Raw genomic sequence first — 15,400 nt, forward strand, 5'->3', positions numbered from 1 at the left:
AATATACCACGGGTCTTTACGTCGTTTGTCTTGCTGAGTCATGCATCACGTGGACGCGTGGAGGGGAACGCCTAGAGCCTGGGTGGCTTGACCTCAAGTCAGGCAGACCAAACATTTCTGAAGTGGCGGAAAGAGATTTGCCCTACTTCCACTTGCCATGTGAAGGAAAAAAGTTGAATTTCAGCGGTCTTATCACGACGATGATATCTGATAAAGGAAAAGTACTTCTTTGCCGCATGTTTTGCCCTTGCACAGAGAAACATCCATGTATTAAACTGGATTATTGTATCATTGCATTTTAATATTGTATTTTTCTTTTTACAAATTTAGCATTGTAATCCTGTATTGTGTAAATAATGTAACAGTACTTAACAGATAGAACTGTATAACCCTAATGAATTAAAGAAGTAAAATGAAATATTGTATAATTGTATTTTTCCTTGTTCTTCTTTCTTTTTAGCATTGTAATCCTGTATTGTATGATGTTTTCCGTACCCATGGATATGGGTCAAGGGAAATAAAGAATGTATTATTATTATTATTATTATTATTATACAAAAATGCCCCACAACGATTAGAGCTTTTTCTTGAATGTGGTGTGTAGAAGTGAGTACCAAATTAAAATAACTTCAGTACACTAACTCTATGAAATGTAAAGAAAAAGAAAAACAGTTATGCTGGATAGTCACTCATATGGTAGATCGAGTAGAAGTCTCTCCTCAAGAATAAAATTGTATTTCATTAATTATTTTAATTATTTCTAGTATTGAAGTTTTGTCTTGGTCTGAGCCCCTACGAAAATCCCTGGGCACACCCATGCACGCAGTCAGGCACGTATCCAAGGAACCTTGAGCCCCCCCCCCCCGAAAGTTTTCGGTTTACAGTAGATAAAATGAGATGTTTGTTTCTTGTGGTGTCAAATAAAATAATGTGACGTTAATTTAAGGAGAGAAATAATTATCGAGGCAAGACGGAGAATATTCTATAACCCTGTTATTGGTAGCAGGCTCGTATCAAGGTGGAAATCAGGGGGCTCAAGCCACTCTTCAGAAAATTTTCAGTTTACGCTAGATAAAATTAGGTTTCTGGCTTCTTGAATAATATGACGATAATTTGAAAGAGATAATTATCTATACAAGACGGAGAATGTTCTATAAGCCTGTTATTGTTAATAGCGCGTATCCAAGGTAGGGATCAGGGGTTCGAGCCCTCCCCCCTTTCGGGAATTGTTTTGTTTACACTAGATAAAATTACGTAGATTTTTGCCTTCTTGAATAATGTGATAATAATTTGAGATGTATATATATATAATTATCGACGCGAGACGGAGAATGTTCTATAACCCTGTTATTGTTTATAGCGCGTATCCAAAGTGGAGATCGTAACTCGTGCCCCACCCCCTTCACCGCACCAGGAAATTTTTTCAGTTTACACTGATAAAATTAGGTTTTTGACTTCTTGAATAATGTGACGATAATTTAAGGAGAGAAATAATTTACAAGGCAATACGGAGAATGTTCTATAACCCTGTTGTTGATAATATTGCACGTAAACTTTTCTTACGCTTTCGGTGTTGTAGCGAACTTGAACACTATGTAGAGACTTGTCAGCTGCACAACAAAGGTAGCGCCACAGGTAGGGCGATTCGGATTCATTGAAATTTTTTAATCTCTGGAAAGCGCGAGAGGGAACGTTCTTGAATAAGAGAAGGAGTATAACTACTGGCAATATTTACGAACGGAACGTTCTAGAATATAATGAGGATATTAATACGCGGCTTCAATTTCCCGGTTGATCTGTACAACAGAATAGGTGGAGACTTCAGAGGTAAGTGTGACAATTCATACAGTCGATTAGTGATCAGTCAGTGTCCATTGGTTGCTTTATAAGATCTAGTGATTCGAAAATGAAATGGACTAAATACCGTAAAGTAACGAAGTCTACTACTAGTTCCAGTTCGGTCCAAAAGCTGAAGACATTGACGACAGCGGAACTTCGAGCAGTGCTACGAGTAGTTCGGGTCGAAAGACGAAGAGATGGAAGATCTCTCTCTCTCTCTCTCTAAAGTGAATATTTCGGCAGTATCGGGCTGGGCAGTAAAGCGATTTATTAAAAAAGAATTAAGCTGCACAGATCAACTGAAAATCAAAGTTTTGAGTGATGATTTGGTTGTGCCAGGACCACATTTTGTGTATGCAGTCCGAGAATTTCGTGGCATAAAAAAATACTTTTGATTAAGGCTACTGGGTTCGACACACACTCAACACACAATTTTGAACACTTGCGAGTGCTTAGGCCTGAATATGAACAATTTGGTGGGTTTCGGCTCTTATAAGAGCTGCAAACATGGAGGACAAGACACATTAGTGGTGTTCAGGCTCGAATGAGAGAGAAATATTCGTGAACTGTCTGCGTCCAGTTTGAATCTCGCGTTGTCGAGTGGATTCTGCATTCCGTGTACATTTCTGGTACATAGATGTTTTGATGCCTGATGAGAAGAAATGGACAAACACACATACTGAGATGGTTCCGGCACACAATGTTAATGCATGGAAACAGAGGAGTTGAGTGGTAGAAACAGGCCCGTAGCTAGAACTGATCTCCAGGGGGGCTCATGGGTTATCAGGGAGGGACTTTGTAAACCAAGTCATATTTCAAAAGTTTAACAGTATTAAATGAAGGTAAATTATGTGTGTAAGTTAATTTAAAATGTAAAATTTAGAAATATCATACAAATATTGCAGGTTTTTTTTCTATATCTTCTAAAACATCTCTTGAAGTGCTAATGACTGCTATTGACACCATTCCTTACTACACACTTCATACAATTTTTGATCATACAGATATTTATACAAGTTAAAATGTACAATATTCACTTCAATCACAGACACTACCGTACCCGGCCGAAGCAATAAAACTCCTCTTCGTTCCCAAAACTTTGGATCTGTTGACATTTGAGGCAGATGTGGAAGTAATGTGGATGATGACGTCAAAGTCACAGATTTCTGTCATACGAGAAGCTGCAACAGGGCCAGTGAAGGTACAGATAAAGAAGGCCCCATATGAAAGAACTTTCTAAAGCCTAGAGAATCTTCTAAACACTTACCGCTGCTTAGACTTCTGCTCAAAAACAAGATGAACGAACAAAGTTCTGAACAAAATAATATTTGCTGTTTACATTTACACTCTTCACCTCAAACAAATTAAAATACAAATAGTTTTACCTAATGTCAAAGGGGCTGGTGGCTCTGGCAGGGGGGCTCAGCCCCCCTGGCCCCTGCCTGGCTACGGGCCTGGGTAGAAAATGTCCCGATTTCACGTTTTGATTAAAATGACAGCCTTAAGCAGTGGTGACGATTTAGAAGATAGTTGCTCCCCATTATTTTGCCTCCACACTATCACACTATGGCCTCTTAATGCTTGTCCCCTTGTCCCCCCATTTTGGAACCCAATTGCCACCACTGGCCTTAAACATACTATTGTGATACCCCTTTAAAAAATTGTGTTCAGCCCCCCCTCCCCAAAGGAATACCTGGATACGTGCCTGCACGCAGTATCTTACTTACGCACAAAACGCACCTAAAATTTGTAATTATAATGTACAGTATATTTTTTAAGGCTTAATTATTCTGTCTTGTAGATTTCAGAGTAATCACAATAGACGCTCTTTTTGAATGAATTGCCAAAGATTAAAGTACAAGCCAGTAAAAGAATTGACAGCAATTTTGTTTTACAAGTATCACAAATTTTATTCCCACACCAAACATATTGCACTTTAACAGCTCAATTTTGGTGAAAATGTATGATTGTAAAATTTTCAAACAGAGATAATTTAGAAAGATCTACCGTCGCTAATAATGTCCAAATGGCAATCTCACCTTTAATGCTATTTCTGGTATTCACTCTACCCCAAACTGTTTCAACTGTGTTCGGGATTGAGCGAACAATTCAAGGCTCGTTTAAAGCGTTCTCTTCCTTCATCATCCATTCCAGATCTCTTTAAACAGGCCGTCATAAAAGATGCAAGCTGTCTCTATGATTGCTTTACCTGCTGTTGACTCGAGAGGGCCTGATCAATACTCGCTTCCTGGAAGGGAATTAATTTCCTAAGTTCTTCGACTCTTTGAAGTTCGACTATGGAGATTTGCTGCCTTGATTACTTTATGAAGGATAAACGTAAAAGAGTTTCCAGCACCATTCGTTCCTCTATTGTCTTTGTGATTGCATTTTATCAGGTAAGTCAAAAATAGTAAATTAGACGAAGGTCAATCACCAAAGTATTTTTTCAAACCGAACTGTTGCCAGGTCGTTCTAGGCATCGACTTTAGCAGTCCAGCAAGGCATTGTCCCTGTAAACGTAAAAGGTGATTTTTTTATATTAACCAGTCAGCTGTTTGGGGATGAACTTTTAATTTAGCGCATTGTATACAGTAAACAGAGATTGAAGCTTGATATTGTTAATAAAGCAATAAGGCCCAGGCACCTGACATCAACGATTTATAAGTGCTGACACAATACGTTGTTGCGGTTGTGGGTAACAACTTTTAAACTTTACACTATTTTTTACCAATTAGTATGTTTACTTGACATGAGTTTACTCAACACTTGACATGAGATTACCTACCCTCACTTTATTTTTTATTATTATTATTATTATTTATTACTAGATAATGCAATATCTTTATTATACAGGTCGTTTAAATATAACCTGGACTGATTTTTTTTTTCAAACAACCTGACATGCGCAGCAGTTGTGCGTCCTTGCGAGAATAGAGCCGCAACCCCCACCCTTTCTCCCGCGCAGGTTAGAACCTGCTCAGTGCCTGCTCTCGTGTCTGAATGTTGCTAAGCTCCGCGTCAGGTTAAGTTTGCAGCAGGTTTTATGTATTAATCCGCGCGAGAACGGAGCTCAGAATCATCCGTGCCAGTCTTGCCTGAACCGCCGAGCTCTTCGTATCGCAGACAATGAGAGAATCGGCAGTATTGCCAACCTCTTAACACATCAAGACCCCTACATGCATGTCAAGCGGAATGCATTTTTATTTCTTTTTGTCTCCTGAACCATACAATTTTTAGAGTACTTTCTGCGCATAGATTATGTAATAAATGTGTCCTTACTTAATATGAAAAGCGAAATATCTTCGAAACATGATGGAATGTGTGTGTGTATGTCGAGCTCGCCCAAAAGAAAAAAAAAGGTTAAAGTAAACGACAGGCCCGTCTTGAGTTTAATGACGAGTTATTATTTCTCATTTAGAAATAAATAAATTTATGAAAATCTTGGTTCCTTCGTTCGCAATACACACGTTACTATAAGATACACGCCCATCAAGTTTAGACTATCAAAAAAGCATGATTTGTTATTGGTGATATAGACAATGTAGTGAACTGTTTGGTTTCAATTTATGAACCACTTCACTAAACCAGGAACCAAATGTTGGTCTGTCCATTTCTTGGTGATAATGACCCTTCCCTTTCTTTGCATGGACAAAACATGCGTCTTCAAAAAAACATTCACTGCCGCCAGTGGGTGAAACAATAATATACATGTTTCTTTTCACGGGGATAGCTTTTAATACCGCGGAGATTCTTTTGTCGTCAAACAAGAAACAATCGTTTCCTACTCCAAAACTCAACCGCAAATCGGGTTAAAATAGTGGGATGTGCAACACTGATATCACTGATTCCACGCGCTTTGCAACATATTCAGTCTCACTCGACTCGCTCTTGAGCTTTTGTGTTCCTTCAGCGCTACCGAATGCCCAGTTGGCGAATCTGCGGATCCAAGTTCGTCTGCACAGTGATTGCAACAAATCAAGTCTATACCTGCTAATGGATGTATCATTTTGTCTGTATATTACACATTAAATAACTGTTTTGTTGCAAGTGTGCAGTTGGGTCGGAATGGAACCCGTCTCAGCGGAACTATATTGTGCGCGCACGTTTGGATCTACATATGAGAAAACCTGCTGCAAACTTAAAATGACGCGAGGCTAGTGATGAGCGAACAGAAGGTGCCGCGGAGCGTGGAACAACGCATTGTGATCAAATTTCTCGTTGGAGAAAACGTCCAGACATCTGAAATTTTGCAGAGACTCAAACAACAGTATGGGGAAGATTCTCTCTCACGAACCCGTGTGTTTGAGTGGTGTGAGTACTTCAAAGAGGGAAGAGAGCTTGTGGAGGATGAGTCCCAGCAGTCATCACGTGAGTGGCGGCATATCGGTTCTCCCAGACCCAAGAAAGCGCGGAGGACCTGTTCGGTAGGAAAAGTGATGGCAACGTTTCTTTTTGGACCGGCAGGTGGTTATCCATGTAGACTTTCTTACAGATGTCAGAACAGTCACTGCAGCTTATTTATTACTCAGAACTCCTGACAACAGAAGTGAAGGAAAAGATCCGATCCAAGCGGAAGAGAGGTGGAAAGCGGGTAGCCTTCCTTCAAGACAATGCACGGCCTCATACAGCCAAAACAACTATGGCAACCATCAGCACCTTCTGCCACACCCGCCATACTGTCCCAATTTGGCCCAAGTGATTTCTTCCTGTCTGGAAGGCTTAAATCAGACTTGGAAGGCATGCGGTTTGCGGATAACGATGCCGTCATCGGCAGTGTTCGGGAGTGGATACGTAGCCAACCGAAGAACTTTTATGAAAAGGTCATTAAGATGCTTCCAGAACGTTGGAAAAAAATGTATGGCCTCTGGAGAGGAGTACTTTGAAGGGTGACATGTTCAAATAAGTATTTGACAATAAAGGATTTGGTAAAAGAAATAAAATCAGTCCCGGTCATATTTGAATGTCCTAGTATGTTTCTCTAACGTGTTTTTCATAGTCATGTCATAATGACACACACACACACACACACACACACATATATATATATATATATATATTATATGCAATATCCAGTCTACTCTACTTTCGCGAAGCTGCTTCTATTGAGCAAGTAAGGATAGTTTACATTGGTTGACTGGCCGGGGAAGTTATTGACCTATCTGCTCCACTCGCCCCTTCTGTAGCGAGTAGCTGTTTACACACTTTCTACAAAGTGGGATAGTAGCTGCAGCTGTTCGATGCTCTTTTGACAGAATAAACCTATTCGTAATCCTTGGTCGCCGTTGTTGGCGACTAAAAAACTTTTTAAACTGTTTACATAGGTTTATTATTATTATCATTATTTACCAGAAATTAGTAAGATATTTTCAATAGTTCTTGGTTGTATGTAGAGTGTAAATTATTTATTTTCAACTTTACTTCTCCTACAACAAATGCCTCAAGTCCCATATCCTGCATTAGGGTCTCATGCTTGTCTGTGACCTCATGGCCCTTGTTTATTTGTTCCTGTAATCGACACTGTATAAATTCCACAGACATTCACAATCACGGTTCAGTCTCACAAACATTATGGTGTCTGACTCGGACCACCTCCTTTTTATGGTTCAATAAGCGAACTCACAACAAGTTAGAGTTCCCGAGTGGATGAGAAAAACGATGGAGGAGACAGTCACTCCAACATAGCCTACTTGGACACTCGACTATCTCAACTGCTGGAGCGAGTATTCTCCAGAACAGTTCACTCGAGGAAAGTAGCTCGCTTTACTTCACTTTACTCTGCCAACGTAAAGCAGAAAAATAAAATCCAGATTTATGCTGCAGTAATATTATTTTCAATGCTGAAATGGTCTCATTATCTGGTAACACTGATGGTCACCGACTTTTTACTTTGTACAGCACGATAAACCTACCAGGATTAGGACACGTTTTTCAATTTCTTAGAAGATAGATATAAATTATTGCACTGATTTTTGCACCATAAACAATTCTTTAGCATCTAATGTCATCTATACTAAAGCTTGGAATTAGTTAACATAATTAAAATAGAAATTTCTGGTTATCGACATTCTTTTGTTAACCTTTTATCGCAACAGGTAGCAAGAATTTCGCGCGCAGTTTTGTGTTTTGTGAAGTCTGCTAGAGAAAGTATGGAGAAATCAACATCAGTACATATCGTACATATATTTGTTTTTCTTAAATAGATAGAATTCCGTAAGTAGCGCCTACTTTCTTTGATGTTCGAACTATTTGCCTAAAGAATTACGTGTTTAGTTTATGGCCGTAAGATATTTGAGAAAATATAATTTAACTAAACTAAATAGTAAAATCAAACATAATGAAGAAAAAATGTCGAAATGTGAAATGAACATGAATGAAGTTTTATTCAGTTTAATAACCGGTATATCCTAACCACAATGAGAAACAAATTACCCTCACAAACAACACATTGAGTAAGTATAAAATAACTATGGATTTTTAACAAAGAAGAACTTGGAGCAACGATTTTTAGTAATTTTTTGTAAATAATTCGTTAAAAATCTGAGATTATTCTAAAGGTGAATTTCATGAATGAGTAGATTGATATTTGAAATGAATGTCGTATTTATCACGCGTGTCTTAAGTTCCAAAGTGGAGGGGAAAAGGGTAATTATCAGTGCTATCATAGCTACCATAATTCGTCAGCAAATGCATTGCCATTAACAAGACCTTCAGAGTTGATGTCCTGAAATATTATTGGAATGTAGTGCCTAACTTTTGATTGTGGAGTGGGTATGTTAGGCTAGTTTGGTTTCCTTAGCATTCGGTAAAACTTTAGTATCCGCCAAACGTCTCAACTTTACCATTAGCTTTCAGAAAAGGGGAGGAGCGTACCGTTATTAGAACATGTTCCCTTCATGATATGCAACACAAACTTTTTCTCATGGTCACCTGTACTGATTTCTTTGCATGCATTATGTGACCATTAATATTGGGGAGCTGATGATAGTACCAAAACAGAAAAAAAATGTCTTATTAGAGGAGGATGGGAGGGCAGACATAAAGTATTTTTAGTGGACTTGTGAACTTTAAAATAAACTGAAACAAGCAGGGGTATGACTTGAGATGACCGGACCCCTCTCCGATTTTCTTCATATTTGACATACTCACTAATTGAGGCCTCCTAATCACGAATCTGAAGTTAAAATTTGTAGAAAACGTCTAGAACTTGCAAAATAAGTGAATCAATTTTCGCGACCGGACCGCTCTCCGATTTTTATAGAACTGCTCATACTTGCTGAACCATTGGCATGTGGTTAGGTTAGTTTCGGTTAGGTTAGGCAAACATAGTTAAAATTTGGTGTCGTGGTAGTATCAGGAATATATATATTTGGTTGTGAAACAAAAAAAATTGCGAAAATAGACAGTTTCCATTCTGAAAACTAACGCCTTATTTTAGCTTATTTTGCAATTTCTAGATGTTTCCGACAAATTTTAACTTAAGATTCGTGATTAGGAGGCCTCAATTAGTGAGTATGCCAAATATGAAGAAAGTCGGAGAGGGGTCCGGTCATCTCAAGTCGTTCCGTAAGAACTATATCATATATGAAAGTCAGTGATCCTGAATGCATGGTACATAGTGGAGAGTCGCATAAGGAGTGCTACAGCCAATCCACTTCCCTTGTATTGAAGCTCCTTTTAGTGAAGTCATGTATGCAAGGAATTGTGGCAAGCTGTATAAATGACTAATAGAGCATGCACAGGTTTCATATGATAAACTAAAAGTTGACTGGGTACCCTTGACCCTCTGTACCTCCCCTCGAGAAAATGAAATATTTTGCATGTTGTTTCTGAAAGTTTTAGTTTTCGGAAATGTGTTATTGTGAAGTGATATACGTCTGTTATCTTACCATGAAGCAGAACAGTCCGAAGGCTTCCTGTAAGTGAATATAGCACCCAACACAACATTACACAACAGCAACTATAGTTTTACGTTGTTAGGTTTGGAGTTGATAGCAACATGTTCTTTCACTATTTTCTTGTACATACAAATGGTTTTTACAAATAAAAAGTAGCAAAAGTACTCCGGAATGACAGGTTTTACTTATGTGGCACATACTTTGGAACCAAATATCTCCATTAGTTGTGTTTTTCACGTTCTGAAACCACTTTTACATTTTGTAAAACATTGAAATCTGCCGAATAAAAAAAGTTAAACATAATTCTCGAGGGGCTACAGTGGGTCAATGGCCCCAAATTGAATGTCATGCTAGTGTAGATTTTACTAATAAACGAATGAATAACAGTTGATTTCTACTTACTTTATTGACTTAAAAATGTGAAGATAATGTTGTTTCATTTGTATTTCCAGGCCACCATTCCAGTTTTTAAGATAAGAAGGGATAAAGTTTCACTTGAACAATGGCTTCTCTGCTGTCGGCTGAAATTAATGCCACTTGTAGCTCCCTGGGATATCATGATGGCAACAAATACTACAAGGATCCATATTGTCTAGGTAAGTGTCCTAATCTAACCCATTTATTTGTTAGAAAAAAAATATGCAACATAATTTCCAACACAGTTTACTGTTCTTTGTGTATGTTGAAACTCAGCACCCTCATCGTGATTAGCAAAAATATGTCTTGATAAAATACAGGAATAACAGCTAGGAATGGTACAAATTCAAGGGCACTTTATTTGAGTCCGGGAATAAAGGAATATTAGCATATTCTTTATCTATTTGATATTCTTGTTTAAAAAAATGTAATAAATAAGTACATAGTTCTGCATAAATATGAAGATATATTTATCTATTTAGCCTCCCCAATGGTACAGTGGTACCATCGTTGTCTTGTGATCAAGGGGTCCCGGGTTTGAACCTGGTGGAGGCACATAGTGGTTCACATCCCAGTTTAAATTGTAGGTTCAGTCCCGATTAGCCTTACTGTGCATTAAGTGGACCTAAAGCACAAATGAAACAAACAATTTTTTTGTTTAATATTATCTATTCCATAAACATTTGCTGAAGTGATGCCCACTGCTAAAAATGTGCAAAATTTGTTGGGACTAAATCTCCCATAAATTATATGCCGAAAATTAGAAATTTCCCTTAAATTCATGGCCGAGAGTTGGTCATCCTAGTTATGTCAAACTGCAGCTTGAACATTGACAACCCCCAATTAGCCTTTCTGTGCATAAAGTGGTCTTAAAAGCAAACAGAACATTGATAACTCAACGTTTATTTCCAGCATTGGATTTTTAATTCTCAAAACGCTGGGAAGCACATTGTGAGAACTTGAAATTTGAATTGTTGTAAGTGTTTTAAAATGTTGCACATACTCTATATGATCAAAAGTATACAGACACATTGCAAAATGAGTGTTTATCATAGATGGTAACACAGTCCTGCCATCTACCGCGTGGAACACGTGGTCAGCAATCTCATTAGTCTGCAGACAGCGTGAGACAGCTGTATGGTACGGTCTGAGGAACTCACGGACTTTCAACGTGGTTGGGTGCCACTTGCGTAAGAAGTCTGTGCACAAGATTTCCACCCTCCTAAACATCCCTAGGTCCACTGTTTCCGATGTTATAGTGAAGTAGAAACGTGAAGGGATGTGTACAACCCAAAAGTGTGCAGGCCGATCTCCTTGTCGACCTCCAGGAACCGTCGAGGGTTGTACAGCGTAATCATCAATCATCCATTGCCGCCATCACACAGGAATTCCGAACTGCATCATGATCTACTCCAAGCACCATGACTCTTCGGCACAAGTCATGGTGCGGCAACTTCTCTTCCATGGCCGAGCAGCTGCCCATAAGCTAAATGTCACACAAGCAAATTCCAAGAACTTCCTCATGTGGTGCAAGGAGCGTCAAAACTGGACAGTGGGAAACTGTTGTGTGGAGTGATGAATCACAGTACACGATGTGGCAATCCGATGGTAGGGTGTGGGTGTGGCGAATACCTGGTGAAAGACATCTACCAGCCTGTATAGTGCAGACAGCGAAATTCGGGGGTGGCAGGGTTACAGTGTGGACTCCTGGAGGGGGCTTGGTATGCTTGTTGTTCTACGTGACAATGTCATGGCACAAGCTTACGTTGACATTTTAATCACTTTCATGCTGCCTACCGTCGAAGACCAGTTCGGGGATGACCATTGTGTCTTGCAACAGGACCGAGCACCCATCCATACTGCAGGGCTTGTGGGGGAGTGGTTTGACGACAACAACGTCCCGCTAATGGATTGGCCTGCACAGAGTCCTGATTTGAATCCCATAGAACATCTCTGGGATGCTTTGGAATGCTGACTTCATGCTAGACCACACCGACCCACATCGAAACCTCTTCTCATTTCGGCGCTCCACAAGGAATGGGCTGCCATTCCCCAGGAAACCTTCCGCCACCTGATTGAAAGTATGCCTGCGAGAGTGAAGGCTGTCATCAAGGCTAAGGGTGGGCCAACACCATATTGACTGTCAGTGTTCCCGATGGAGGGCGGTCCAAAGTTGTACTTCATTTTCAGGTGGGTGTCAGGATGCTTCTGATCACATGGAGTATATCAACGAGAAGAAACATTGAAAATCTGTATGATTATGTACATTATATATGAATAGATACAGAGCTTCTTGAATGCGTTTAATCTTCATCACTGAGATGGACTAAATTCGTTACCATTATGCACTGTGAATTCACTCATTGGTGAAGTTTAATATTTGTTTACAATTATATGTTTCGATTTTGCTTCAATTATGATTTCCTTGCTAAATGTAGGCTCAGCCGATACCACTGCCAGTTATATTATTATCAGAAAATATCAGTTGTGATTCATTCAGTATTACTTTTCTGCACCTTCCATATTTCACATGGTCCACAAAATGCCACGCAACATTTTTGCAAAGTTCAATTATCCTGGAAATTATGCAGAATTTTTCATTCATTTTGTACTGATTTTGTGTGAAATCTAGATTTTTTTTAATTAAATGATGTCTCTTTTAATGCTTCAGCGTAATTCTTTGAATATTTTTAAACAGAAACTTGTAAATTGACGCACAATTGACGAGGAATACTTACATATTAATATTTTGAACAACTTTTAATTCTTACAATTTTTAAATCATCAGTGTTGATATCGGCACGAGACAATGCCGGTTCAGCACTGGTTAAAAGTATTATTTTCAGAAGCTCATACTATAATCAGTTTGTTGTTGGGAATAATATTTTTCTTTTGTGTGTATTGCAGAAACTGTAAAAGACCTTATAAGGTATCTGCGACGTGATGACGAGAGTCACGAAATCAGGAGACAACTTGGCGAGGCACAGGTTCTCCGAACAGATTTGCTTCCCATACTGAAAGAACACTGGAAAGAGAAGGAATTGTTTGATGCCATTCTGAGGTATGTTGAATAAGTCTCATCCAGGGTGTCTCACTTGCTCTTGGCCCCTGATTTTCACTTAAAAAATCAAACTATTGGTCATAATTAGACCTCGGATTTTTAGCTTCTAAAAAGTGTATTTTTAGGTTCCTAAAATATGCTCCAAAAATCCTAAAATAGGTCCTAAATATCTTGTTAGGCTCGAAAAATCCTGAAGTAGGTTAAAAAAAACTTAAAATAGTTCAAAAGTCCTGAAAAATGCTGATTAGTAGAGCCCGGAAGTTTGGCAAAATGCCTCTTTTTATCTACTGCATATATTGATAAAAAATTTCCGGATATACGTTTTTTATGTTGTTTCGAATGTTTTAGAAGCCTTTTCATTTTGCCTATTTTGCCTATTTGGGACCCCACTGCTTATTTTTAATTATAATGCCCTTTTTTGCCTTTTTCAATGAAATTTGACCATTTTTTTAAAAAATATGTTGGCATTTATTTTTCTTCCGTTTATGATGTGAATAATTTTCGCTTTATTAAGTAATATTGAACTCACGCATGTTTCAACATTGCTGAAGGAGAAAAGTGTGAGAAAAAAGTATTTCATGCTCAGTTAGGATATTGCCTTTCGGTTAACATTTCCTTGTGCATGATTGACTGCTGAAGTGGAGAGGTTGATTTCGAACACAAAGAAGATATTTCTGAAATCTCCCTCTCGAACCCGAAAATTTCAGGAAGTTGCGCCTGAGCTTAGTTTACCTCCGCAACCAGTCTTGACAAGATGGGGAACCTGGATATCAGCAGCTATATATTATGCTAACCACCTTGAAAAAATCAGTGAGGTGATCGATGGTCTTCCAGAAAATGAAGCGGCTTCAATTCGTGAAGTGAAAAAAACTCCTGTGCTATTCAGAACTGAACAATGAACTGTCGTTTATTTTTGCACATTGTGCATTGCCAGAGACAATTACAAAGCTAGAAAAAAGAGGTGAGACTCTTGTAGCATCCATGAAAATCTTCGAGGAATCTATGCAGCAGATGATGGAAGTGCCAGGAGAAAAGGGGTCAGCTGTTGTGGAAAAGTGCAAACGGGTAGTGAGTGCAAATGAGGACCTAAAACAATTGAAAACAATTTGTGATATTCTAAAAGGTGAAAATGCTGTTACCAAAATGAGTCCAGCTACAATAGCTTGTTTTATGTATGCTCCAATAACTTCTGTCGAAGTAGAAAGATCGTTTTCTATTATGAAAAACATTCTCTCTGAAAGACGACTATCAATGAATGTTGAGAACTTAAAAAAACACCTTGTAGTTAGTTATGTCCAATAAAGATGGAGAAAATTGAAATGCTCTTCCCAATGTAGATTTTAACATGTTGCCAGAGATTATAGATAAAAGTAAGTGACTTCCAAATGTGCCTTTCTTCGCTTTATTTTGCCTTTTTTTTCATTTTTAGTGCCTATTTTCCACATTATAAATGCCTTTTTGCCTGCCTATTTTAACGAAAATAAATGCCTGAACTTCCGGGCTCTACTGATTAGGTATAGTCACCGGCAATGAAAATGGGACTACTATATCCTGAAATACGCACTATCATGCATAACGTGATGTGTGTTGCCTAATCCTACGGTGATGGCAGAAGTTACCATTGGAAATTTGCTATTACAATCCACTATTCACAGTATAGTTAGAAAACAATCTTTCTTCATGTTATGCACAGTCAAATTCTGCAATTTTGTCTGTGAGGATCATCTTATATACTGAAAATAATCTTTCAACAAAAACATAGTCAGTGGTGCAAACTTCAATACTGAAATGTTAGTTTGCAAGGTGTGAATGCCACATAGCACCGAAGTGACTCGAAAGTTAGCAAGACCACAGATCAGACCACTATGGATTGTACAGGTAACAGTGGCACCGGACATCACCATGGACTTGGAGGAAGGGAAATCGACAGAGAGTACGTTTCAAACAAGTTCGTCATTGAATATTTTTGTGACCAAAAAATAAAATGCCTCTGTGTGACATAAAAATCCTGTAAAACCTTTAAAAAAAGGCTTGATTTACGTGTATCAACCTAAAATTCGTTCGAACAAGCAAAATAGGTTTTTATAGGGACTATAAAACTTCATCGTTTGTTGCATTTTTTAACGAAATGCTGACATTACTTATTATTTCCTGTAAAGGAAAAAATAGGTTAAAAACCTAAAATCCG

General features: G+C 38.4%; 1 protein-coding gene across 1 annotated transcript in view; it reads left to right on the forward strand.

Annotated features, from left to right (window-relative positions):
* The first annotated feature begins 7,753 nt into the window (after nucleotides 1-7,753).
* The window catches only part of timeout (circadian regulator timeout), a 318,577-nt gene continuing 310,930 nt past the window's right edge, over nucleotides 7,754-15,400 (forward strand). The window contains exons 1-3 of the mRNA XM_083112638.1: nucleotides 7,754-8,049; nucleotides 10,187-10,330; nucleotides 13,059-13,212. Coding sequence (XP_082968764.1) covers nucleotides 10,237-10,330; nucleotides 13,059-13,212 — 248 coding nt within the window. The 5' untranslated portion in view covers nucleotides 7,754-8,049; nucleotides 10,187-10,236. The remainder of the gene's footprint in view (nucleotides 8,050-10,186; nucleotides 10,331-13,058; nucleotides 13,213-15,400) is intronic.

This window comes from Lepisma saccharinum, chromosome 1 (genome assembly GCF_977018435.1).
Source record: "Lepisma saccharinum chromosome 1, izLepSacc3.1, whole genome shotgun sequence".
Classification (NCBI taxonomy): Eukaryota; Metazoa; Arthropoda; class Insecta; order Zygentoma; family Lepismatidae; genus Lepisma; species Lepisma saccharinum.